We start from the raw sequence: 26,730 nt of genomic DNA, 5'->3' as shown, positions 1-26,730 counted from the left end.
GCCCACAAAAAAAAAAAAAACTCCTTTCTATTTAATCCCAGTGCCTTTCCAACGGTACAGTTTCCTCTTGGATTTCTCTCCGTGTGTTTGTGGGGCCGCAGAATCCGCGGGGAGAAAAAGGGGGGGTTAACGTGAGACTATTTCATCGTTGTTTACAAGGGCTGAGGTACACTAGGAATCGGTCCGCGAGGGCGGAGCCGAGGAAGCCGGCACCTCTTTCCACCCCCTCCCTCCCTTGCCTTCCCCGCGAGCGGACGCGGCAGCGCTTCTGTCTCGCCTTTTCTTATTTTTCCCCCTTCCCCTTCTTTTTTTTTTCTTTTTCTTTTTCCCCCTTCCTCCCTTTCACCATTTCCCCTTGGAGGCGCTTCCCCCGGGCAGGGGCAGAGCCGGTCTCACTCCCCGCCTCTCCCCGGCCCCCGCCGCCCTATGGAGAGAGGGAGCCCCCTCCCCACCTGGGCACAAGCGGCGGCCGTTGGAGAAGCCAGACCGGCGGTGGCGGCCTCAGGTCCAGGATCCTCATGGAACTAATTCGCTGACCGACCCACGGCCGCAGCCGTGTGTCCTGCTCCAGTGCCCGTGCCCGCGCCCCCCGGCACGGTTCCCCCTCTTCTCCCTCCTCAGTCGGCCCGGTCCTCGTCCCGCGCGCCCCGTCGCCGCGCGCTGAGGAAAATGAGGTGGTAGCGGGCCCCCGGATGACCGCGCGTCACCACCGTGAGGCCTACAGCTCTGCCAGGGAGGAGGAAGAGGAGGAGAAGGTGAGCGGGCGGGGCCGGGGGCTCGACGAGTCTCCGCGACCCGCGCTGGCGCGCGCAGCCCACAGGGAAGCCCCCGGAGCCGCGCGCTCCCGGGCGCCACCCCCGCCCAGGGCACCTCCCCGCGCCTCCAACAGCCGGCCTGGGCCAGTCCTCCCCCAGCCACATCCACCCACCCCTACTACATCCCCCCACCCCCCGGCCCCAGGCCGCCCCCCTTCGCCTCCGCTTCCACGNCTCCAACAGCCGGCCTGGGCCAGTCCTCCCCCAGCCACATCCCCCCACCCCTACTACATCCCCCCACCCCCCGGCCCCAGTCCGCCCCCCTTCGCCTCCGCTTCCACCGGGGCCCTCCGGACGTTCCCTCGCTCCGGACCTCCGCGCGAGAACAGCTCGGCACCTGCCCAGTTTGCTAACAGCTCTTCTCTGTTCCCTTTCGGGCCATTTTTGCCTGTCGCCGAGTAACTTTTTTATAGGAATTGCAGATTGCCTACTCTGTAGTGCATTTTCTAGGCTCCACGAGCCTGTAATACACAAAGAAGGGGACACACTCCCACCGTGAGACTTCAGCACTCCAGTGGGAGCCAAAGAAAGATGATTTACATTGCAAAGCGATGTGAATGCCAAATGAATGGGGCGGACCGCCGATGCTGCGGGAACTCGGTGAAGGGGAACGTCACCCAGGGTGTGGGTGGGGGAGATTGAAGAGGAGGTGAGATTTGAGTTGCACCCTGAAGAGCGGATGAAAACAGCGAAGTTTTGAAAAAAGTAAAGAAGGGCCTCTGCTGAGCTCAAGGTTCCATTGCAGATCATATTGGCAGGGCTTGAGAATTGGGTAGCAAAATAGTGGAAGGTATCCCTCCGGAGGCAGGATGGAATCAGACTGACACTGAACGCTAAGCTGAAGTACTTATTTAGCCTTTCTTCTGTTATTGGGGAGTCACTCAACATTTGAGCAGCAGTGTGTGACTTCAGGATGTTAATAATAACACTTGTTGAGGCATATTATGAGACAGTTATTCTAAGTGGTTTGTAACTTACTGAATTCTTAAGTAATTATTGAGGCAGGTTTCATTGAGGGATGTCATTTCACAGATGAGGAAAACTGGGGCTCGACGAAATGAAGTAATTTTCTCCTTAAATGGCACAGCTAGAACCCGGTGGCCAGAGTTCAAACCCGAGCACCCTGTGAATACCTTGAATAGTCTCTCTGTTGAAAAGGTTAACAGTAATGTTATCTGCTTCTAGTTTTCCAGGTCATTTGTGGTAGACGCAGGAGAAAGGAATGGGTAAATATCAGTAAGTTAAGAGAGAATGGACAAGATCTAGATCCACTAATCTGGGACCAGCAGGATGAGAGATAATGAGTTTCTGGACCAGGAAAATCTTAATATTGGTGAAGAGCAGACCAGTAGAATTAACATGTGTTGGGAGGTATAGTAGAGTGGCATCCTAGTAGGTTAGAATGGAACTCTCAAATGTTTTTTGGTCACTTTGGAACCTGAGAGTGTGTATACAGGTTTTATTCTGATTGTGTAATACTTTAAAGATGAAAAGTATTCGATCTTTGCATGTTTCTTTAAAGTGGGCTTAATACCTACTTCATAAGGTTGTGTTAGGATTAAATCAGTTAATATGGCATAATACTTAGAAGAATACCTGACCAGGTAGCACTCACTGCTTTTACCTGTTAATCATTTAGCAAGTGTAAGCTATTATTGTTTATTAGGTTTAGTGCTCAACTCTGAATGCTATTATGGAACTTACAGTTAGTAGGAGAGACAAGTCTGCAAATAATTATCACAGAGCAATTAAATGCAAAGTAGAATTTGTCCAAGTAGAGATATAGGAAGGCAGTGTTCCAGGCACAGATTGATGCAAGTGTAAACTCAGTAGGAAGGGGGGAGTGTGAGCTACAGAAGGACATTTCAAGTTAAAAGAAGAGAGTATGGAAAGACATGGAGATTGGGGAAGAGCATCCTCTTTTAGAATTACAAATATTACATATAGTTCATTAAGTTAGGGGCATAAAGCTAAGGAAGTAATATTAGAACATGAGGTTCTCGTATTAGTAAATTCATCATATTTAGAAGAGGAACATAAGATCCAGAAACCAGCACCAGTACAGAGTTATTAGTAGGGTTGGTCTTATTATAATAGTAAGTATAATAATTCCATATTAATGAAGTTTTGTTTAGCCATCACCATGCGGTAGTTTCCCTTAGATGAGAGGGAGGCCCTTTATATAGATTGGTAATATAGCTTATGCTGTATAATAAGGATTTTATAAAGTTAAGCTTTATAAAAGCTGACATTAAGCTATTTGACAAACCTGGAAGAAGCAGAAGTAGAGATTTAAAGAAAGGGAGGAGAAATGTGAAAGAAGGTATTCGTACAGTTAGAAGGGTGTGGAATACACCAACCAAAATATGGTCTTTTTGTTTTTCAGTTCCTAGAGACTTTTCTACCTGAGCATTCAAAATTGTGGCTGTATCCAAAAGTGGGCATAAAATAAGATACAACTATAATGTTTTATTATTTAAAATAGTAAAATTATATTTTAAGTGTTTATATTTCTTAGCAGGATTCATTATTAATCTGATTCAAATACTCTGTTTTACAAAATTAGGTGCTGATTGACTTGGTTTGTTGAGCATTATCCTGCAAAGTGAAGGGTCCCTGCTTTGGTAACTGTTCGCATGGGAGCATCACTGGTCAGGGCACATCCCTGGGTTGCAGCCCAGGCCTATGGGAAAGGCAGCCAATGAATGTTTCTCTCACACATTGATGTTTCCCTCCCTCTCTCCCTCCCCCTTCCTCTAAAAATAAATAAATAAAATTAAGAAAAGAAAATAGGTTGTATTCTGCCAGTAAAAGAAGAAAAACTAAAGCCAATGCTTTTTCTAATGTGTCATATTATGTCTTACTAGAGATTTAAAAATGGAATGTAAGTAATAGCCTGATAATGTAAGTACTTCCATAAATTGCCTTTTTTTTGTTTTTTACATTTTTTTTAAAGATTTTATTTATCTTTAGAGGGGAAGGGAAGGGGAAAGAGTGGGAGAGAAACATCAATGTGTGGTTGCCTCTCACGAGTCCCCTGCTGGGAACTGGCCCGCAACCCAGGCATGTACCCTGACTGGGAATCGAACCACGATCCTCTGGTTCACAGGCCCTCGCTCAATCCACTGAGCTATGTCAGCCAGGGCTGTTTTTCATAAAAATGAAACCCTTCAGCAGGATTCACCTATTAACATTTTACCTTATTTGGTTTATCATTTGTCATCCTTGACCCCCACCATATGTATGTATAAATTGCATGATGGCCCTTTACTCCTAAATTTTGTAGTGTGCATTTCCTAAGGCTAAGGATATTCTCTTAGAGAATCACAGTAAAGTTATAAACTTTAATACATTTAACATCGTAACATTTACTTTAATCTACTGCCCTTGTTCCCATTATGTCAGTTGATCCAATAATGACATTGTTAGCATTTATCTCTCTTCCAGTACAAGATCCATTCTACAGTCAGATACTGCAATCTGATTTTTCTAAAGACTCATTTAATCAGGAACCATCCCCACAGGTGTCCTCCATTCTTTAACTTGCATATTTATATCTTTTTAAAAAATATATTTATTTGTCTTTAGAGGGGAAGAGAAGGAGAGAAATATCAGTGTATGGTTGCCTCTCGTGGGGAGGCATAAGTCCCCTGCTGGAGACTGGCCTGCAACCCAGGAATGTGCCCTGACTGGGAATTGAACTGTGATCTTTCGGTTCCAGGTTTGCACTCAATCCACTGAGCTACACCAGCCAGGGTTTTTTTTTTTTTTAAGTTTAAGAAATTTGAACTTTTTCCTTTTCCTTTGTTGACATCCTAGTGTGAGCAAAGAATGATTTATTTTTCTTCTCCTGATGTGGTATATTATGTTAATTGTTTCTGAATATTAAACCAACTTTGCATTCCTGGGCTAAGTCATATTTGGTAATGGTGTATAATCTTTTTTTTACAGTGGGAGATTCAGTTTGCATGTATATTGTTGAGGAGTTCTGTATGTATTTAGGAAAGATACTGATCTATAGTTTTTTAGTGCTATATGTTATTTTTGGTTTTGGTAGTAGGGTAATAACTGGCCTCATAAAATGAGTTGAAAAGTACTCTACTTTTTGCAAGAGTAGATAAATAATTTGTATTAATTTTTCTGTAAACGTTTCGTAGAATTGACCAGTGAAGCCATTTTGGCATAGGCTTTTCCTTAGCAGTAGTTTATTTGTTTATTCATTTTGTTTCTTGTTATATAGCTAGTCAGTCTTTCTGTTTCTTCTTAAGCTATTTTTGATAGTTTGTGGTTCTAGGTATTTGTTTCATCCAAATTGTTCACTTAATTGGTATACAGTTTATAATTTTTTTATTTTTTAAAAAATTCTATAACGTAGGTAGTAATGTTCTTTATTTCTGCTTTTAGTGCTTTATCCTTTGTTTTTTTTTGGTCAGTGTAGCTAAAGGTTTGCTAATTTTAATGATCTTTTCAAAGAACTACCTTTTGCTTTCATTGATTCTATTTTATTTTTTCATTCTGTACTTTTTCATTTCCACTCTAACATTCTTTCCTTCTGGCTTTCTTTAGTTATAGTTTACCAAACTTTTTCCAGTGCCTTAGGGTGGAAGGTTATGGTATTGATTTGAGATTTTTTTAAATATAGCATTTACAAGAATTAATTTGTCTTTAAGCACCACGTTCATTGCATCCCATGTTTTGTTATGTTAGGTAGTCTTTTTCATTCATCTAAACGTATTTTTAAATTTTACTTGTGATTTCTATTTAAAAAGTTGTTAAAAGCATCTAAATATTTGAAAGTGTTACTGAGGACCTAATTGTAGGTAATTGGAAAACAGAAATCTTGAACCTGATCTTATTGCTATGTAAGTACTGTGGTATTCTATTATATTTGCGTTTCTTGCATAACCTTTTCTGGTTTACTTTCTCAGTTGCTTAGCTTTCATGATATTTTTTCACATTTCTCCAACAATCTTTCTCCTTTTTTAGGATTTTATTTATTTTTAGAGAGGGAGAAAGAGGGAGAGAAAGAAACATCAATGTGCAAGAGATAATACATCAGCCAGTTGTTTCTTGCACTGCCCTTGGTATGCCCCAATCCCAGGACCTGGCCTGACAACGCAGGCATGTATCTCAATGGGGAATCAAACCGGTGGTCTTTCGGTTTACAGACTGGCACTCAATCCATGGAGCCATACCAACCAGGGCTTCAGATATTCTCGATTACGTTTTTTACACCTACTCATTTCTCAAATCTATAGTTTCCCTTTTTTAAAACTTTTTTTTAGGCATCTCTCTTGGACTTTGATTTGCCCTGCACTGATCTAGAGTGTGGCTCTTCAAACTTGCTGATCATTTGGACTGCCAGTCACTTTACTGTTGAGTTTTCTAATCAACGCTGTCCAGTAGAATTTGCTGCATTGATAGACATGTTCCCTTTCTGTATTATCCAATGCAGTATTTGTTAGTCACTTGCAGTTATTGAGCACTTGAAATGGGGCTAGACTGAGGAGTTACATCTAATTTAAATATCCCCGTGTGAGGTTAGTAGACACTGTATTGGAAGCTCAATGCAATATGGTTTCATACTGCCTTTTTATACCATATGTACGTATTTTTGAACCATGAAAAAAGTCAAAACTAATTGTTTTAAAATGAAAAAAGTTTCATATTTAAAGTGATGGTTTCATGCTGATTTAGTGGAAATGATGGGATTTAACGTAATTGTTGTGACTTTTTTAATGAAAAAGCTTAGCAACCCTTACCTGATTAGATTTTTAAGATGACTATTTGGGACATCTACTAAGAATTCCTAGTATAAAAAGCTCATAACTTTAAATCGTTTGACATAGTTTGACAGTTATAATATATTTTGATTAAGGTCCAGTGGTTTTTGTCAGTTATAAGACCATGTTTTTATTCTCTTTATAACTGCATTTCCAATTTAAAGTGAGAATGTGTTTGATAACTATCACTGTAATATTTTAAAGGTTGTTTTTATTCATTTATTTATTTTTAGAGGGGAAGGAAGAGGGAGAGAGAGTGAGAGAAACATCCATGTGAGAGAAACATAGATTGGTTACCTGTTGCACGCCCCAGACTGGGGACCTGGTTGCAAGGCATTTGCTCTAGCTGAGAATTGAACTGGTGATCCTTTGGTTTGCAGGCCCATGCTTAATCCGCTGAGCCATGCCAGCCAGGGTAACATTTTAATATATGATATTTTCAAAAGCTATAAAAGCTTATACTGCCTCATAACAATCTTATTTTGTTATATGAATTGCTTAATAAGAGCCAACATACTTATACATTGCTGTACTTATTCTGTAATTACATAAACAGCCTTGTTTTATATTTGATTTTATAGGTAGCTACATCAAGCTGGGAGGCAGGCAGATCCAAAGGATATCATGAAGTTTCCAGGGCCTTTGGAAAACCAGAGATTGTCTTTCCTTTTGGAAAAGGCAATCTCTAGAGAAGCCCAGATGTGGAAAGTAAATGTGCTGAAAATGCCTACAAACCAGGTAATGATTTTTCTCCTCAATATAGATAGATGACTTTTATTAGAAATAAGTCTACTATTGCCCTATATTAGTATCTTGACATGAATTGGAGAAATATGTACCAGTGAGGGGCATGCTCTGTTTTTTATTTGAGAAACATCTTATTTTATTGTGAAACAAAATAAGAATGAACTGTTTTTGTTTGCTTGCTTGTTTTGTTTTTATCTGAGTTATAGCTTTAGGAAGATAGATATGTGTGTTTTCTTTCCTCATAGTCATACTAATAGTAGTAAGCTGCCATTATTTCTAGATTATAGTTAGCCATGGAAGCTGAGCATATATCATTGTCTTTAGGTAACAAAAAATTGCTCTGTATTTCTTGAATATTATGAGGAATTCAAGTAAACTACTAAGGTAATATTGGAAGCTTCTAGGGAGAGCAGCTGACCTCTAAATTACTGTTTGTTTTGTGCCCTTTTAAAAAATTCTGTAATTCCATCATGTAATTACATTAGCAATTTTTTTTTCTACAAACATCTATGAAGTTTATTCACTCGAAAAGCTTACTGTATAAGATGTCTTATACATCATTTTACCTCTAGTAATTAGTATTGTGCTTGGGATAAAGAATAATGGCCAAGAATATTTTGATATGTGTACATTAATGAATAGCAAATATCTGAGTTCCTTCTGTGTTGGTTTTGGTTCATTTTTCCCCCTTTATCCCCCTCTACCCTGCACCCCCTTCCTCCAGCACCCCACCCCCCACTGCCCTTAGTTTATGTCATGGGTCATACATACAAGTTCTTTGGCTTCTCCACTTCCTATACTATTATTAACCTCCCATTATCTATTTTGTGCTTACCAATTGTGCTTCTTATTCCTTATACATTTTTGCCCCATTCTTACCACCCCCACTCCACTGACAACCCTCCATGTGATCTCTGTTTCTGCGACTTTGTTCCTATTCTAGTTGTTTGCTTTGTTTATTTTTATTTTTAGGTTCAGTTATTAATAGTTGAAGTTTGTTGTCATTTTACTGTTCGTAGTTTTGATTAGATAAGTCCCTTTAACATTTCATATAATAAGGGCTTGGTGAAATTCCTTTCACTTGACCTTGTCTGGGAAGCACTTTATCTGCCCGTCCATTCTACATGATAGTTTTGCTGGATAGAGTAATCTAGGTTGCAGGTTCTTGATTTTCATGACTTGGTTGAATACTTCTTTCCAGCCTTTTCTTGCCTATAAGGTTTCTTTTGAGAAATCAGCTGACAGTCTAATGGGAACTCCTTTAGGTAGGTAACTGCCTCCTTTTCTCTTGCTGCTCTTAAGATTCTTTCCTTATCTTTAATCTTGGGTAATGTAACTATGATGTGTCTTCCTCCCTGGATCCAATTTCTTTGGGTCTCTCTGAGCTTCCTGGACTTCCTGGAAGTTCTAGTTCCTTTGCCAGATTGGGGAAGTTCTCCTTCATTATTTTTTAAATAGGTTTTCAATTTCTTGCTCTTCCTCTTCTCCTTCTGGCACCCCTATGATTTGGATGTTGGAATGTTTAAAGTTGTCCCAGAGGTTCCTAAGCCTCTCCTCTTTTTTTTGATTTCTTGTTTTCTTCATTTTGTTCTGGTTGAATGTTTATTTCTTCCTTCTGGTCCAAACCTTTGATTTGAGTCCCAGTTTCCTTCCCTTCACTGTTGGTTCCCTGTATATTTTTCTTTATTTCACTTTGAGTAGCCTTCACTTCTTCCTCTGTTTTGTGACCATACTCAGTCATTTCTGTGCACACCTGGTTGCCAGTGTTTTGAACTCTGCTTGTTACTTAGTTCCTTTTCTGGAGTTTTGATCTGTTCTTTCATTTGGTCCATATTTCTTTGTCTCAGTGCCCCTGTTATGTTGTAAGGGGGGGAGCCCTGGTATTTGCCAGGGCTGGGCAACCCACATTATTGCATTGTAGTGCTGTATGTGGAGGAAGGGATCAGAGAGGGAACAATGCAGCTTGCTCAGCTCTTGCCCTGCTTTCAGTCACTTCTCCCATTACCCACCCAGAAACAAATTGGGCCGTACTGATGCAGATTTGTGGGTGGGTGGGCTTGGGCACATGGTAGGACCCAGTACCTCTCTGCTGTGGACTTTCTTACGAGGCTGGGAGTTTCTCCCACTGCTGCATTCCTCACAGGTTTTTATAGCCATAGGTTTTGAGGCTTCAGTTTCCCAGGCTGGAACAGCCCTGGGTTGTGCAGTCTGTCTTGCTCCCCAGTGTTCCTCCTGGCTTGTGCTCATGTGAAGGTGGGATATCCGCCTCCGCTACCTGCTGCCTCACCCACCCTGGTCCACCAGCCACCTCCTTGTCCTGTGATCACATCCTTGCACCCCAGCTTCCCATTTCTGTTCTTCCTATCAGTCTGGAGATGAATGTTTCTTTAATTCTTATGGAAGTTGAACTTCCATAGGAGTCCAACTGTCTTTTTTCTGACAGTTCTAGTTATTTTTTGTTTTTAAATTGGTTGTTATTTTTTTTTTGGTTGTGTGAGGAAGTGAAACGTATCTGTCTATGCCTCCATCTTGGCTGTAAGCTCTCAAAGTGACATTTTTGATATTTTTTATTTATTCAAAAGTGCTTTTTATATACAAAGATAAAACAGCTCTGTTTATATAAAGGTAGTTTTATTAGAATTTTGAAACTAAAAAATCTTAAAAGCCACCTAATTATGTGTTTTTTTCAAATATAGGATCTCAAGCCCCTGGGCCACTAGACAAATCAGAATCTTTAGTAGGATTTTTATTTATTTTATTTTTAAATATATTTCATTGATTATGCTATTATTGTTGTCCCATTCCTCCCTGCTTTATTCTCCTGCACCCTACATACCCCTTCCCACCCACATTCCCCTGCTTTAGTTCATGTCCACGGGTCATACATATAAGTTCTTTGGCTTCTACATTTCCTATACTCTTAACCTCCCCCTGTCTATTTTCTACCCACCATTTGTACTACTTATTCCCTGTACCTTTCCCCCCTCTCTCCCCATTCCCACTCCCCTGTTGATAACCCTCCATGTGATTTCCATTTCTCTTTTAGTTGTTTGCTTAGTTTGCTTTCGTTTTTGTCTTAGGTGTGGTTGTTAATAACTGTGAGTTTGCTGTCATTTTGCTGTTCACCTTTTTAATCTTCTTTTTCTTAGATAAATCTCTTTAACATTTCATGTAATAAGGGCTTGGTGATGATGAACTCCTTTAACTTGACCTTATCTGGGAAGCATTTTATCTGCCCTTCCATTCTAAATGATAGCTTTGCTGGATAAAGCAATCTTGGATGTAGGTCCTTGCCTTTCATGACTTGGAATACTTCTTTCCAGCCCCTTCTTGCCTGTAAGGTCTCTTTTGAGAAATCAGCTGACAATCTTCTGGGAACTCCTTTTAGGTAATTGTCGCCTTTTCCCTTGCTGCTTTTAAGATTCTCTCTTTGTATTCCATTTTGGGTAATGTAATTATGACGTGTCTTGGTATGTTCCTTCTCGGGTCCAACTTCTTTGGGACTCTCTGAGCTTCCTGGACTTTCTGGTAGTCTGTTTCCTTTGCCAGACTGGGGAAGTTCTCCTTTATTATTTGTTCAAATACGTTTTCCACTTGTTCCTCTTCCTCTTATTCTTCTGGCACCCTTTAGGAGGATTTTCAGAGCTTCTAGGGGTCATCCATGCCCACTGAGCTCTTGTGGCAACTGTGGACATTTGTATTTTTAAAAGCTTCATGATTTTATTAGTATATGTTTACTTTGGGAAACACTGGTTCAATCTAACTACAAAATTTGAAAATTTAAGGGGGTTGGTGGGGCGGGGGACAGTGGTGGGTTGTTTTTTATTTTACTTGAACAACAGTAAAAAAAAGAAAGAACTAATATCTCTGATGAGATCTTCTGCTTTGGGTACTTGCTCATTCTAGTGGAAAAAATGTATGAATTATTGGAAAGTTTTTCTTAAACTGAATCTTAACATTTCTTTTTTTTCTAGAGGACGCTTGGGTGGGTTCTAGTTCTGGCTACAGGAGCAATGCAGAATAGAGCTGTTTCTTATTTTAAACAATAGCCCGTTAGTTAAAGACAGGTGTTAAACCCATGAAGTCATCTCTAACCATTTTTTGTTTGAGATTTTTGTTTATTCCCATGTTTTCATTTTCTAGATACATTCGTTTTAGTGTGTTTCTTAAATTGAGACATTTCAGTTGTTGTCGTTAATGAGCAATAAAGTGAAACTATTACCTCATCTTAATCTAGGATTGATTGTTTCATTAATCTAAACCGAATTTTTTTTTGGCAGCAATGTCATGATTGTTGGCCTATATTAAACTTGTTTTTTAAAACCTTATTGTTTCTGTCTCAACTTCTAAGCAAAGATTCCTTTACACCAGATGTACTTTTTTAGTTCTTAACTTAGGTGCAGCATTTCTTATTTATTCTTATTAAATTTAAAATTGTTTATTCTGCCCTGGCTGGTGTAGCTCAGTGGATTGGGCGCCAGTTCGATTTCCAGTCATGGCACATGCCTTGGTTGCAGGCCGGGTCCCTGGCGGGGGACACATGAGAGGCAACCACACTTTGATGTTTCTTTCCCATTCTTTCTCCTTCCCTTCTCCTCTTTTTAAAAATAAATATTTTTAAAAATAAAATTGTGTATTCTGGTTTATTTTTCCGGCTTTAAAATTAATATTGTTATCTAATGTATTGAGTTTCATTTTTGTACTATCTGTGGATTTGGTAAATAAATACCATATTTTTAGGACTATAAGATGTACTGGATCATAAAATGCACCTAGGTTTTAGAGAAGGAAAATAGAAAAAAATTTTGAAGCAAAAAAAATGTGGTAAAATGTTTAATAACCTGTTACCCTGCTCCACTGCCACTCTGCAAGCACGTGTTTGCCCCCCCCGCCCCCTCGACCCAAGTAAGCTACATTTGGACTATATGTTGCACCCCCATTTCCTCCCAAATTTGGGGTGTGCATCTTATAGTCTGAAATATATGGTACCTCTGTTTACTCCCTGGCTTGATGGTCTTTTTTGTTTTCCTTAAACAGTTTTTTGATGTCTAATAAATTGGAACATATGCAGATCATAAGTGTACAACTAAAATTTTACATTACCAGCAGCTCAGAAGCCCCTCTGTGTCCTTTTGTAGTTACTGTGTCCTGTTGTAGTTACTATGTCCTTTTGTCTACTCTCCTCTGAGAGGCTCCTTAACCCCTGTACCTAGTCCCCCATTCTCCCGCCTCCCCCAACCCGCTGATAACCCTCCATGTGATGTCCATTTCTATGATTCTCATGTTCTAGTTGTTTGCTTAGTTTGTTTTGTTTTTAGATTCAGTTGTTGATAGTTGTGAGTTGTCATTTTACTGTTCATAGTTTTAATCTTCATTTTCTTAAATAAGTCATATAATAAGGGCTTAATGATGGTGAACTCTTGCAGCTTTACCTGGTCTGGGAAGCCTTTATGTGCCCTTCCATTTTAAAGGATGGCTTTGATGGATAGAGTAATCTTGGTTGTAGGTCCTTGCTTTTCATCACTTTGGATACTTCTTGCCAGTCCCTTCTTGCCTGCAAAGTTTCTTCTGAGAAATCAGCTGATAGCCTTCTGGGAACTCTTTTATTAGGTACCTAACTGTCTCCTCTCTTGTTGCTTTTAGACTTTAAGACTCTGTTTATCTTTAACCTTTGGCATTTTCATTATGATGTGCCTTGGCATGTGCCTTTGGGTCCAACTTGTTTGGGACTATGTGTGCTTCCTGGACTTGTGTATCTATTTACTTTGCCAAATGAGGGAAGTTTTCTTTCATTGTTTCAAATAAGTTTTCAGTTTCTTGCTCTTCCTTTTTTCCTTCTGGAATCCCTGTGATGTGGACATTGGCTCTTTTGGAAATGTCCAGAGTCATCTTACTCTCTTCTCATTTTTCTGAATTCTTGTTTCTTCATTCTGTACTTGTTGAGTGTTTATTTCCTCCTTATGTTCAAAGTTGTTGATTTGAACCCCAGCTTCCTTTCCTTCACTGTTGGTTCCCTATGGGTTTTTCTTTATTTTACTTAGTGAAGTGCTCACTCCTTCCCTTTAGTGTGTTGTACTCAGTGAGTTCTCTGAGTGTCTGTGTCACTAGTGTTTTGAACTCTGAACTGATAGTTTGGCTATCTCTGTTTTGCCTCATTCTTTTTCCAGAGTTTTAATCTCTTCTTTCATTTGGGCCATATTTCATTTTCTCCTCAATTTGGCAGCCTCCCTGTGTATGTTTCTGTGTCTTAGGTAGAGCTACTTTTTTTTTTGTAAGGGGCGGAGCCTTAGGTATTCACCTGGACAGGGAAAACTGCTTTGTTGCTTTGTGGTGCTGTATATGGGGGAGGGGTTGGAGAGGGAACAATGCTGCTTGCTCGCTGCTTGCTCAGCTGTTGACTGTTTTCAGTCATTTCCCCCACTTCCCATAAGCGATTGACACCCTTCTAGGGCTGCCCTGATGCCAAAGGAGTGGGTAGGCTTGTGTGTGTTCTAGGATCATGCAGGTCCTTTATACTGAGTCTCCTGAGAGACTGGCAGTTTCTTCTGCCACCCTCATCCCCACTGGTTTTTACAGCCAGAAATTATGAGGCTTTATTTTCCCTACAGTGGAACCCAGGTCTTCATGATCTGGCCTGGGACTAAGAACGCTGGCTCCCCAGACATCCCTCCTGGCTTCTAGGTTTTTAGCTGCCACACTTCACTGCTGCCATGTGTCGTGTCCTCTCTGTCCCTCGTACCCATCTGGATGAATATTTCTTCTTTAACTCTTTGTTTGTTGGACTTTATTAGTTTGATTTTCTGGCAGTTCTGATTTTTTATTTTGAGGTTAGTTGTGATCCTCCTTATGTTTGTGCGAGAAGGCATTTACCTATGTCTCCATCTTGGCTAGACGCTATTAAAGCCTTTTCCTAAATTTTATTTTCTTTTATGTCATTTGCTAGATTTTAAATAAACTCAAAAACATTAAAAAATAGCATTTTTTAACATAAACACTATTCCATAGCATTTGCTAACCTTTTAAAAGAGTATTCTAAACATATTCTTGATGATAGCTTGAAACTTGTTTTCTTTTATTTTAATTTTTATCTTTTAATTTTTCCCTTACAGAATGTTTCTGCATCCCAGAGAGATGAAGTGATTCAGTGGCTGGCCAAACTCAAGTACCAATTCAACCTTTACCCAGAAACATTTGCTCTGGCCAGCAGCCTTTTGGACAGGTTTTTAGCCACTGTAAAGGTAATTAATTGCTTTAGATACACTTAAACCCAGACTGTTGTTTGAAGGTTTATATGCTAAACGAGGGATATTAGTAAACATTCTATAAGCTGGAAAAGAATGGGAAAACCTTCATGGACATGATTTGTGTACCTGTAAGAAGACGTGATGTTTTCTATGGCTTTAAATTTTCATAAATGTTTCTACTTGTATTCTGTAAATTCTATTTAAAAGATTTTATTTATTTCTAGCTCTGATTGGTATAGTTCAGTGGGTTGGAAATTGTTCCCCCACATGAAAAGTTGTTGGTTTGACTCCCAGTGAGGGCACATGCCTGGGTTGCAGGCCAGGTCCCCAGGTGGGAGCATGCAAGAGGCAGTCAATCGATGTTTCTCTTGCACATTGAAGTTTCCCTCCCTCTCTCTGTTCCTCCTTTCCCCTCGCTCTAAAAATAAATAAAATTCTTATATATATATATATTTAAAGATTTTATTTATTAAAAGAGATTTCATTTATTAAAAAAGGGAAGAGAGGGAGACAGACATCAATGTACGAGAGAAACCTTGACCCATTGCTTCTCGTACTTACCCCAACTAGACACTGAACCCAGAACCCAGACATGTGTCCTGACTGGGAATTGAACCGACCAATGACAACCCAGCCAACCGAACCACATCAGTCAGGATATATATTCTGTAATTTTTTTTGCTACAAGTTTTTCTAACATATTTAACCTATCAAATTTTTGGTCTGCTTTTAATATTATATGGCATTGACAGAATGTTTAGTCATCTTTTATTTAACACATTGGTGTACTAATGTGCCTATTGCAAATTTTTCTCCATTTTTTGTTTATCAAATATTTGTTTTTCTGAACAATATATGCTTTCTAGAGGTATACATTTGGAGCACAACAAGATGAACCAAACTGTTGTAAAATAACTTGGTGTATTTTTATCGAATGACAGCATTCAACAAAATGTATGAGTGAGCCCTAGCTGGGTGCCTCAGTTGGAGTGTCATCCTGTACATCAAAACACTACAAATTCAATCTCAGTCATTGTAAATACTAGGGTTATGGGTTGGATCCCTGGATGGGGCACATATAGGACGTAACCAATCAATGTTTATTTCTGTCTCCCCCTGTTCTCTTTCTAAAATCAATAAACGTTCTTGTGTGAGGATTAAAAAATGTGTATGTAAGTTTTACATTGTCTCTGTTGGTATATCTTTGGTTATACTGTGTATGCAAAATCAGTCATAGTGGGCCCTCAACAGATTTAAAGCAGAAAGTTAGTATTTATTTAATGGCAAGGCATGAAAAAGTAAAAAAGCACTTCAGTTGTTGCTATTTATATGCCTAAGAATATGTAACCTGGGGGAATTATGAATTCAGTAGAGAGGGTACTTTCTTATTAGATATTAAAAAATAGAAGCCATAGAATTTGGATGGCTGTTCAGTTACCTTTTTATGTTTTTTTTTTTTTATTTTTTATTTTTTATTTATTTATTTATTCTTAGAGGGGAAGGAGAGAGGGAGAGAAACATCAATGTATGGTTGCCTTTTGTGCTTCCCCTGCTGGTAGTTAGCCTGCAAGGAACCGGTTTGCAACCCAGGCATGTGCCCTGACTGGGAATCGAACCGCGATCGTCTGGTTCGCAGGCCTGCGCTCAATCCACTGAGCTATGCCAGCCAGGGCCCTTTTTATGTTTTAAACTACTCTTAAGAGACTTAAGAAAAACCCAAAAGCTTAAAAAATGATATTGATACCAATTGCCTGAAGTCGAGGTTATCTGAAATAACTACTTCTATCTCAGTATCAAGTCTCCTACCCCTCCACCCAACCTCCTACAACAGCTAACCTCCCTTTCACAGACAAAGAGGTGCTTAAGGTTACTGTCCTTTCTTGGGTTGTATATTCTTCAAAAATTATTAGTTAACTTACTGTAGCTTCTGTTATAGAAAAGATTGTGACCTTACTAAACATTTTAAACATTGCTTCTTGGCCTTTTGCCTAAGATCAAGTGCAATTTTAAACAGACTTGGGCAAGCTGCTAAAACAATTAGAGAATTTGCCAAGGATAATCTCATTTTTTCATATTTCTTATTTAATGGGTCCTGTCATGTTAATAGCATCAGATACTATTGTTTAGAGATGGTCAATCTATATTGAAAAAATGTAAAATGTATTCATAGTTTAAATAAAGGCTCTTAAAGTACCTTTAAGTAAAAGGCTATAATAATGAGGAGCCTTAATCCTAGCTGTGTAAAGTGCTGTGAAGCTCTTTAAAAGTATGGACCTGGATCCTGACCCCTCTCCCAGACTTACTGATTCTGAATCTCTAATAGTTTGTTTATATTTAAAGAATACATCCTGATGTATAGCCAGGTCTGAGAACTACTGTTTATTTAAAAATAAAATCACATTTGCTGCTGGGATTCTTTTTATTACTAAATTTATTATTGGTGCCCTTGATTCAGGGGTTGCATTGCCTATCCAGAGTTAACTGTTGGACTCTATTCTTTGTAATGAACTCCGATTAACTCAGGGATGTGGGTTTGATTGATATGTTGTATACATGGGGGAATAAGGGAGCCTGGAAAACTACCTTATCAGTAAGGTCTGAGTCACTTTCTAGATCACTTGTGTGGTGTCCCATAACCTGTGAGATTGTTTTCTCATCTGTAGAAAGAGGACATAATAGATGTAATTTATGGAAGTATTTTGAATCATATTAATTGATTAGTGTTAATGATTATTTTAAAATATCGATAGTATTGAACCAGCTTTTATTATGTCATATAGGCAGAGGATTCTAAGATTCTTAGTATGCCGCTTGTACTGAGGCAATGATCATTGGCATGTTTATTAAATAATTAATCAGGGCTGTATTCTGGTCATCAGAAGGCTTCCCCAGTCGCACAGGAGTGACTGTAATATTTAAGTATAAAGTACATGTTGATGCAAGTTTTCTTTGTGTTATATCACTGTGTCATTCACAGTGATAATGAATGACACCTCTGTGTCATTCAGTATAGTTGGACTAAATTGTTTTGGTTATTTAAAACTAGATTCTGATTGGATTGGCAAACCCTTATTCTACCAGTAAGATAGAAAGTGGACCAACTTTATTATAATAAAAACAGGCAAGTTCGAGCCCTACTATGGGTGTCAAACCCAAGAACTTTTTATTTAACCCACTAATTAATTCTGTATATACTTGGGAGCCTTTCATTCTTACCATGGAACTTGAATATATAATTTTGTATGTGTGTAGACATTAATAATTAGAAAATTTCTACTCCTCTGCTGTCCAGTAATTTTAAACATTTGAACTATATTAATTTTGATGCTATCTCCTACTTAATTCCCCTAACACTCAAAACATTGATTTTATTGATACAAGTAAAGAACCTAAAACTAGCTTAAAAATATACACACATAACAGGGGAGTGGGAAGAGGAAAGAGGGAGAAAAGGTACAGAGAACAAGTAGCATAGATGGTAGGTAGAAAATAGGGGGAAGGCAAGAATAGTATGGGAAATATAGAAGCTAAAGAACTTAGGACATATGGATGTGAACTAAAGGAGGGAATGTGAAAGTGGGTGTGCAGGGTAGAAGGGAATGAAGGGGGAAAATGGGACAACTGTAATAGCATAATAAATATATTCAAAAATAAAAATAAAAATACATACTTTTAATTTGGAGAATTTTATTTATTAAATTAAAAATTGTCTTCTAAATTAAAACTCTTTTGTGCTGGATAGAAATGAACTTTGGCTAGCATTGGTTGAACTTCCAGCCATGGAAATGATTCTAGTATTTCTATAGAATATCGCATGAGTGGGGGAGTTAAAATTAAAAGCTAACTCTGATTTGAGAAAGCAATGGGTAGGAATCATTAATTGCATTCCATCAAAAGTATGCATACTTGTCTCATGTGCATATCTAGTTTTTAAAAATAAACTAATAACTTCTGAGGAATCACTGAAGTTACTTTTTCCCTCTTCAAAATTTTAGGCCCATCCAAAATACTTGAGTTGTATTGCAATCAGCTGTTTTTTCCTAGCCGCCAAGACTGTTGAGGAAGACGAGGTAAATATTTTTCTTTAAAAATTAGTTATGTCTCTTTTTAAAATATTTCTCTTCATTTATTCACTTGCTCTTTGTTTACCAAAACAAAAATTGAAATGAATTTTTTTCTATCCTCTTCTCCCTGTCCTATTGTTCCCTTTGCTTTGGATAGAGAATTCCAGTACTGAAGGTGTTGGCAAGAGACAGTTTCTGTGGATGTTCTTCATCTGAAATTCTGAGGATGGAGAGAATTATTCTGGATAAGTTGAATTGGGACCTTCACACAGCCACACCATTGGATTTTCTTCACATTGTAAATATATCTGAAGTCTTAGTTTTTTATTTGAACATGTAGTCCTATTTCAATAAGAAAAGTAGATTCCCTGCTCATTTGTTTTATGATTTCTGTGAAAAGGGAACTTACTGCAATTAGCTAAGGAAAAATTGGAAATTAGGGCACATGTCAAATCACTGAAGTTAAAATTTCAAACTTAAAAAAATTAAACATTGGGTAATACTCGAGGTTTCATCAATTTCTGTACATAATTTACATAGACACTTAAGTAAAACTAGAATTATCTTGTGATTTTGTTTTCTAGTTCCATGCCATTGCCGTGTCAACTAGGCCTCAGTTACTTTTCAGTTGGCACAAACTGAGCCCATCCCAACATTTGGCAATCCTAACCAAGCAGCTACTTCACTGTATGGCCTGCAACCAGTTTCTGCAATTCAAAGGATCCATGCTTGCTCTGGCCATGGTTAGTTTGGAAATGGAGAAACTCATTCCTGATTGGCTTCCCCTTACAATTGAACTGCTTCAGAAAGCACAGGTAGGTATCAGTCTAATTAAGTAGTGTTCATTTTATGTTTATTTCTTACTCTGATAATAGGGCTGCCAAATGGTTATAAAAGTAAGAGACATTTCTAATCTTGTAATGGCAAACCATTTTTAGGAGTAGACAAGGGTGAAGTAATTTACACTTTAAATTTAAAGGTTGTCTTCTTTTTTCTCCTGTAAAGTTTATATACTATTTTCTTGATTCCTTTTAACCCTTCTGGATTACTTAAAATCATTAAGAATCTTGAAAGATTTAATACGATTTTCAATAATATATTCTCCTTTAGTTTTATATGAAGAATCTTCCCAGCTGCATTTGTACCTTTCATTATAGTACTTCTGTAGTACTTCACTGATTTTATGTCAAAAACATAAATCGTAACAAGTTGCTTTTTAGACAAGCACATGATTTAGTGTTGGCTAGAAAGTGAAGTATTTGTATCAGAGTTTGGCAAGTAGAAAGCTGGCTTTCTGAAAGGGGTTTTGTCCTGATAGTTCCTGTTACTGCCTGAGATTAGTCCATAACTTATCAACTGTTTATATAAAATGTAAGGGTTTAGTGGAGAAAATTCTCATTCCAGTGGAAAGATAGTAATAGTGCTGGGTGTTAGCAAGTACTTTGAGAGAATTTCTATTCATTCTATTCATGTCACCAAATAGAATTTACAAGTTTAGGTCTGCAAACCTTACTCTCTGCCAGCCGAATCCATAAAAGACTTACGAACTTGCTTTCCCCTTATTTGTCCCTATTCTCATTTGGCGGTAGTTAGTCTGATTTGTTTTATTAGATTTTATTTAGAGAAAAGGCTTAAATTTTGAACTTGAAAGATTTTTTAATATAAAAAGAACTACTTTTAATAGAGCTGCTGTTATTGAATTCATAAAATTTATACAAGAATACTACAAAATAAAAACAAGAAAATAATGCTTTAATTTGGTGTTCTGTGTAAGATGGTTATAACTGGTCGTCTTACAGATGTGAACTATAAAAGTTAGTACCTTAGTGTTACCTCTTAGCTTTGAGAATTTTAGGCTCTAGGACCTAATGTGTGAGCAGAGAAAGGCTAAGAATCTTTTTATAAAAAGGATAATAATCAGAGCAACATATTAACTGGAGTACCATCCCTCTTTTATGTGTTTTTTTTCCACTGTTATTAGCATGTCTCACTTTGTTCTACATTCCTGGGACATGAGAAGTTAGTGTAACCACACGTTAGATGGAAATAATTGAGAAGTATTTCCATTGAAGTAAATCCTAAGAGATAGGTGCTATTTCATGGGAATTTTAAGAAACTGTCATAAACCACTATATACATGATAGGCACAGAAAATTTATTTTGCCAGCCCTGGCTGGTGTAGCTCAGTGGATTGAGCACGGGCCTGCGAACCAAAGGATCGAGGTTCAATTCCCAGTCAGGGCACATGCCTGGGTTGCAGGCCAGTTCCCAGCAGGGGACGCACGAAGGGCAACCATACATTGATATTTCTCTCCCTCTCTCCTTCCCTTCCCCTCTAAAGATAAATAAAAATTTAAAAAAAAATAAAGTTTATTTTGCCTATTTAGAATGTTGGGAAAATGTAGTTGAGTATTAGTCATTACATTATGTTAGACAGGAAATGGGACTATTAATAGATAACCTCATGTATTTTTTATATATGTTATGTATGTATGTATTTTTTTCATTGGAACAAATGGCATAGCTCTAAATGCCACCTGACTTGGTCTCTGTCCCTAGTCCCACGCTAGTACACAGAAAATTTGCTATTTGAAGTGTTACTGTCACAGAGGAAGAGCAGACTTTGAAGCATAAATAATAAGAGGGGAAAATGGGAGCATGTGTATTCTGTAGTTTTGTGGGCTTGTTCTCTACTGAAGAACACTGGAGAATCTGCTTAATCCTCTTTCCTAAGTCTTCTGGTTCTAGAAGAAAGTGTTTAAGGGAACTTGTTTCCCCCTTTACTGGGGGGAAAGCATTATAAACTTGGAATTGAAGGAACTGTCTTAGAAATCATTTTGTTCAACCCTTGTGTCCCAAGCCTGGCGGTTTCTGGTTCTTCCAGACTCAGTTCTGTTTTTGCTAAGTTCACTCCTTTTTAGGTAGGAACATTAGGTCTGTGACATCTGATTAGACCTGTGACAAGGCCATAGTGTATCAAGTATTCCTCCTGGATTTCTGATTCTAATATGGGAAATTCTTGCATCAGATTGATGAGACCATGCCAGAATTGCTTCTGGCATGTTTCCCATTGTTCTGGTTTGGGGGGACTGCCAGTGGTGTCAGACATCTTATGCTGTGTGGAGACCACTCTCTCTAGTTCGTCTCTGTTTTCCCTGGACTTCAAAATGCAGTGAGTGTTCCTTCATTTGAAAGGTGAGCTTCCTCTTGTACCTACTAGTTCCCCCACCCCTTTTGGCTCTAATGCTACCTGTTGGCCACCATTTGGGGATGGCTAAACCTATCTGATCCTGCTCTAATTCTGGGGCTGTACTCAGGTCCTCCTTTTTCTGACTGATGTGCCCCTCCTCCTTGATAATCTTAGGAAGTTAAACTCTACCCAGAATACTGTGGTGGCTTCCTTGTCACTAGCCAGACAGTAGTCAAGGTAGAGGTTCCCTACTGTGGTGTAGTTTAAAATTAGAGTAGTGCGTTAAAGAAGTAGACCCTTTCTTACCAGTCTTCCAGGTCTTCCTGAAGGTGCCTACGGTCAGACCAATTGCAGTAGTATTTTTAGTGCTTCGTGCTGTCCAGTGAACCTGGGGCTGTCTGAACCTATCACTTAGGTCTTGCTATTTTTGCCCCTCTTTCTAGCAGTAACCTATTTGGATGTCTGCCCTGTAAACTTTTCACCATTTACTCTAATGTCTTTCTAGCACTACCATTTTTTAGTAGTCCTTACCTCTAAAAATGTAACTTAACCTTATTTTTTTTTCACAGAGAAAGATTATAGTGACATAAACTGTCTTTTACTTGAAATTCACCTTCTTTCAGAATTCTGCTGTGATGTATGCCTAATGACCAAGGCAGTAGAATATTGGTACTTTTACTTTGTAGGCCACTAGGAATCATTTATTAGCTAAAGCACGGTTTATTAAACTAGGTACTTAACTTTTTAGAAATAGTTTTTACACTATAGCCTTTATTCACTTCCCAATTTCTTTCATTTCTGTTACCTCTCTTTTGAAGGCTTCTTGAAGTACTGGCTAAGAGTATCAATCGTCTTAGAAAATTTGAAATCTCATCTCTGTTCTGTGTGCTTTTGCTCCACTGTTTTTTTGGATAACAAGTAATGAATATGTAGGCCCCGGCAGAAGGAGGCCTGCTTGAGTGGTTGGTAGGGTAATACTATGGGTGTAATAATTTTAATTGAAACATTTCACCTAAAATGTCATATGTTGTACTTGAGTGTGATGGTTATGTTACAGAATTGCATGCTTATGATTTTGTAATAAAAGATTTTGTAATAAAAAAGGGGGGCATTATTTGTGCAGGACCCTATATTTAGAGATAAATACAATTTTTGACAAAATTGTGTTCTTGCACAGTATGCTGTTTTCCTTTACTGTTTCCTGTGGAATTACAAACAGTTGTGCTTATGTGCTGCAGGTTGTTGTAGGTAGGAGTAAGACTTGGTTAAGAAATGTCCAAAAATGCTTGTGATATACACAAGGCTGGAAAATGATCAAGTTAGGCTTCCAGGAAGGTGGTGGTAAATTAGCCAGTCGGGGAAGGTAATAGGTTAGGTAACATAATTTCAACAACTAGAAACAGGGTAAGCAAGGGTAAAGTAAAAAAGGGCAAGATTTGTTTAGAATAGAGAGAGCAGGCCCATTTGGAAGGAGTATAGAGCACAAATTGGGATATTCTAGGAAATAAGGCTGGAAAAGAAGTTTGGGGTTAGATTGTGGAGAGCTTTACTAATACCAAGCTAAAGAGATTAATTTGCTGTTTGTGGGTATTGGGGTGCCACTAAAGAAATCTGAATAGGGGAGAAATATATGTTGCCAGAGGAAGACTTTTCACTATAGCTATAACTACAAAGAAGGGAGGGCCAAGAAACTTATTAGACTCTTTAGGAAAGATAAGATTTTGAGGGCCTTCCATGCTAGAAACTTAAGGAATAAAAATGAATATGATATATAGTGCCTACCTGTTGGGATCTTGTACTCTATAATGAAAAGCCTGAATGTTTAAATAGATTATGCTAACACAGCATGTGGTAAAGTTTGATGACAGGTTGCTACAGAAACAAATGGTTCTAGAATTTGGGTGTGTAGGAGGACGCTGGAGAGAGAAAATACTGATACTTGAATTGTCCTAAAGGATAGAAAGAATTAGTGAATCTCTGAAGTTAAAAACATTTCTTCCTAGTATTGTCAAGCTGTTTTCTACAAAAATATGACTTGTCAAAAGTTCACACTGTGTAACAAAACAAAATATTTAAATTATTCTAAAGGCCAGAAAGCCTTTAGAAAAAAATTTAAATTTTTTCTTGCCTCTTAAATTTTTTCTTGTTAATTCATTAACAATTCCTTCAATTGTTAATGAATTTTGTGTGTATGTTGGTCTCCACTGAAGAGACTGGAAGAGACAGAGGACAGGGTGAAGGTCCTTCTACTGGGGAATAGACTGAACAAAACAAATGTTGGGTATATAACACTGAACAAAAGAGAAGTGTTTCTGCTTTCATGAAGCTGTCCAGCATGCAAATGTTCAGCAAATGCAGAATTTAAATTCCAAAGAGATTTATATTAGAAATACAGATTTGTATCTAATTCCTAAGATGATGGATAGGCTGGAGAAATAGATGAGTTTGAGTTTAGAAGATATGGGGGCAAGGAAAGGAATCTGGGGGTACAGTGAGCACAGGATGGAAAAATAGCCAGCAAAGATGATAGAGCAGCCTACAGTAATTCAATGACCAACTTTTTTTCTTTTTTTTTTTTTTTAATGCTTGTCCCAGATGGATAGCTCCCAGTTGATCCACTGTCGGGAGCTTGTGGCACATCACCTTTCTACTCTGCAGTCTTCCCTGCCTCTAAACTCCGTTTATGTCTACCGTCCCCTCAAGCACACCCTGGTGCCCTGTGACAAAGGAGTGTTCGGATTACATTCCTCCTCTGTCCCAGGCCCAGATTTCTCCAAGGACAACAGCAAACCAGAAGTGCCAGTCAGAGGTCCAGCAGCCTTCTATCATCATCTCCCAGCTGCCAGCGGGTGCAAGCATGCCTCTGCTAAACGCAAAGTAGAGGAAATGGAAGTGGATGACTTCTATGATGGAATCAAACGGCTCTACAATGAAGATAATGCTTCAGAAAGTGTGGGTTCTGTGTGTGGCACAGATTTGTCAAGGCAAGAGGGACATGTTTCCCCTTGTCCACCTTTGCAGCCTGTGTCTGTCATGTAGTTTCAGGTGTTACCTTTAAGTGCAAACTGAGGTATACTACTCTGGGAACAGGAACGTGGAAAACCAGGGCAGGCTATATATGAAGGTGTATACCTAATCAGGCTGATTTGAAGCGAGCCAGGAAGAAAAAAAATTTATTGTGGTTAATTAAAATTCAACGTTATTTAAGCACTTAAAGACCAAAAAAGTATAAAATTGAAAAGATCCAACAATTTTAAGTAAAAAAAAGTCTTTATAGTATGTGTCAGTTTCACCCCTTATTCTCCTTAAATGTAATGTAGGTTGCCCCCATGTCAAAAATTTACATTCAGTGTTTTCATTTCAAAGTTGCAAAATTCATAGCTAGCAAGCCCTATTCCCCAGTGTCAGGACTTAATTTTCCCCTTGCTTTTGCTTGCTTTTTTGTTGATACTTAATGAATTTTATGCATGTTGATCCGTAGCCTGACTTCCACTGAGTAGGAAATCCTCAAAATTATTTTTTAGCAAGTTAGCGAACAAATTATTTCAGCTTGACAGTCATGTTTAATCCATGATTCAAATCCAAATTTACTTCAGAATTGCCCCATGTAAATCAGAAGTGGTAATAGAAAAAAGACTCAAATTACCATGTTGATGTTTGTGTTTGTCTCATTTCTATTTCTAGGATCTGGAAACAAAATTTTTTTATTATCTTAAAATGAAGCTTAAAGGTGGCATGTAATTAAGACACTGTTAGATTTGTTGAAAGCGTTTTTGGTATTTGCATAAGAAATTTGTGATAAGTATGTCCAGGTGCTCACCAAAGAAAAATGTAGTAACTAAAATTTATATATTTTTTTTGGTTTTTTGGTAACTGATCAACTTTTTTTCACTTTATAATCAGTAGGAGAGACCATTTAGATGTTGGGGCAGCTCTATGATTTGAGTCTGTAACATGTAATAACTAAGTTCAGTACCCTAGCTTTATGTTGTTAAGCTATTAGTATTTTCTTGATAAAAGTTATTCTCTTGTCTCCCAAGCACACCTATGTTTCTTTTAATGACTTCTGGAGTCTGAGCTCCCTGTGCAGTCTGAAGAAGGTATTGCAGTCAGAACCAACCATGTACTGATGATAAAAGCCTCTGGTAGCAATAAACGTTGTCCTTAACCCTGTTGTATCTCTTTTTTCTGCTTATGAATAGATGCAAGTTCCTGATTGCTTAGGCATTATTATCTCAACTGGAAAAATAATTAAAATACGAAGAATATGCTTTACAGAAAATAAAACATGAAGGAAATGGGATTTAAATATGAAGGATGTGAGTTTTTGACAAAGAATTTTTCCTTTATGTTATTTTCTCACTGGTGGACCGTGGACCTTCCAAGCAGTAAATTCTTATCTTAATGGAATTCTTTGTGAGGGCAGGCACAGATGCACATGTAGACACATGGCACTTTATTAATTTTGTTCCAGTTTAGCAGTGGAAGAGTACTCTCAGGTTAATATCTGACTTTTGTGAAATTTTTGTGGTAGGGTTACTACCTACCTACTTCAGACTTTACAATCCAATCAAAGGGAATACTTGTACTTACATGCATCTGAAGTGAGGAGGGAAGATGGGTGAAGAGCAAGAGAACAGCTTTGCAGGTATACATCAAAATACCCCACTTTTCCTACTTTTCCTCTGGTTCTCTTTCTTAATTCTCCTTGTGGGAGCTTTGAGAAATTTACAAGTATACATTAACCTTTTCTGTAAAGTAAATGGCACTTAAATTTCCCACACCTCCACTTAACAGATGAGTAACATTTTTGTTATGTAAAAAGATGGTGATAAAATTGAGTCTAGATTCAGAATATTTCATTTGTAGTTCAGTAGCTACATTGAA

At 38.3% G+C, this 26,730-nt stretch overlaps 1 protein-coding gene across 1 annotated transcript; it reads left to right on the top strand.

The window, feature by feature from the left end:
• The first annotated feature begins 222 nt into the window (after window positions 1-222).
• On the top strand, window positions 223-26,013 carry CCNI (cyclin I). The gene is made up of 7 exons (XM_037051003.1): window positions 223-755; window positions 7,180-7,336; window positions 14,455-14,583; window positions 18,585-18,659; window positions 18,811-18,951; window positions 19,238-19,468; window positions 24,439-26,013. Exons 2-7 carry the CDS (start codon window positions 7,223-7,225, stop codon window positions 24,880-24,882), a joined length of 1,134 nt encoding a protein of 377 aa, XP_036906898.1. The 5' UTR covers window positions 223-755; window positions 7,180-7,222; the 3' UTR covers window positions 24,883-26,013.
• The last annotated feature ends 717 nt before the right edge of the window (window positions 26,014-26,730 follow it).

This window comes from Sturnira hondurensis, unplaced genomic scaffold, assembly GCF_014824575.4.
Source record: "Sturnira hondurensis isolate 20B ecotype Veracruz unplaced genomic scaffold, ASM1482457v3 Scaffold0007036, whole genome shotgun sequence".
Taxonomy (NCBI): domain Eukaryota; kingdom Metazoa; phylum Chordata; class Mammalia; order Chiroptera; family Phyllostomidae; genus Sturnira; species Sturnira hondurensis.
This window is presented reverse-complemented; position numbering and strand designations above follow the sequence as displayed.

Coding starts and splice junctions, on each gene's coding strand:
- CCNI (XM_037051003.1), top strand. CDS start 7,223: ATGAAGTTTCCAGGGCCTTTGGAAAACCAGAGATTGTCTTTCCTTTTG. Junction 14,584..18,584: donor GGTTTTTAGCCACTGTAAAG/GTAATTAATTGC, acceptor TCAAAATTTTAG/GCCCATCCAAAATACTTGAG. Junction 18,660..18,810: donor AGACTGTTGAGGAAGACGAG/GTAAATATTTTT, acceptor TGCTTTGGATAG/AGAATTCCAGTACTGAAGGT.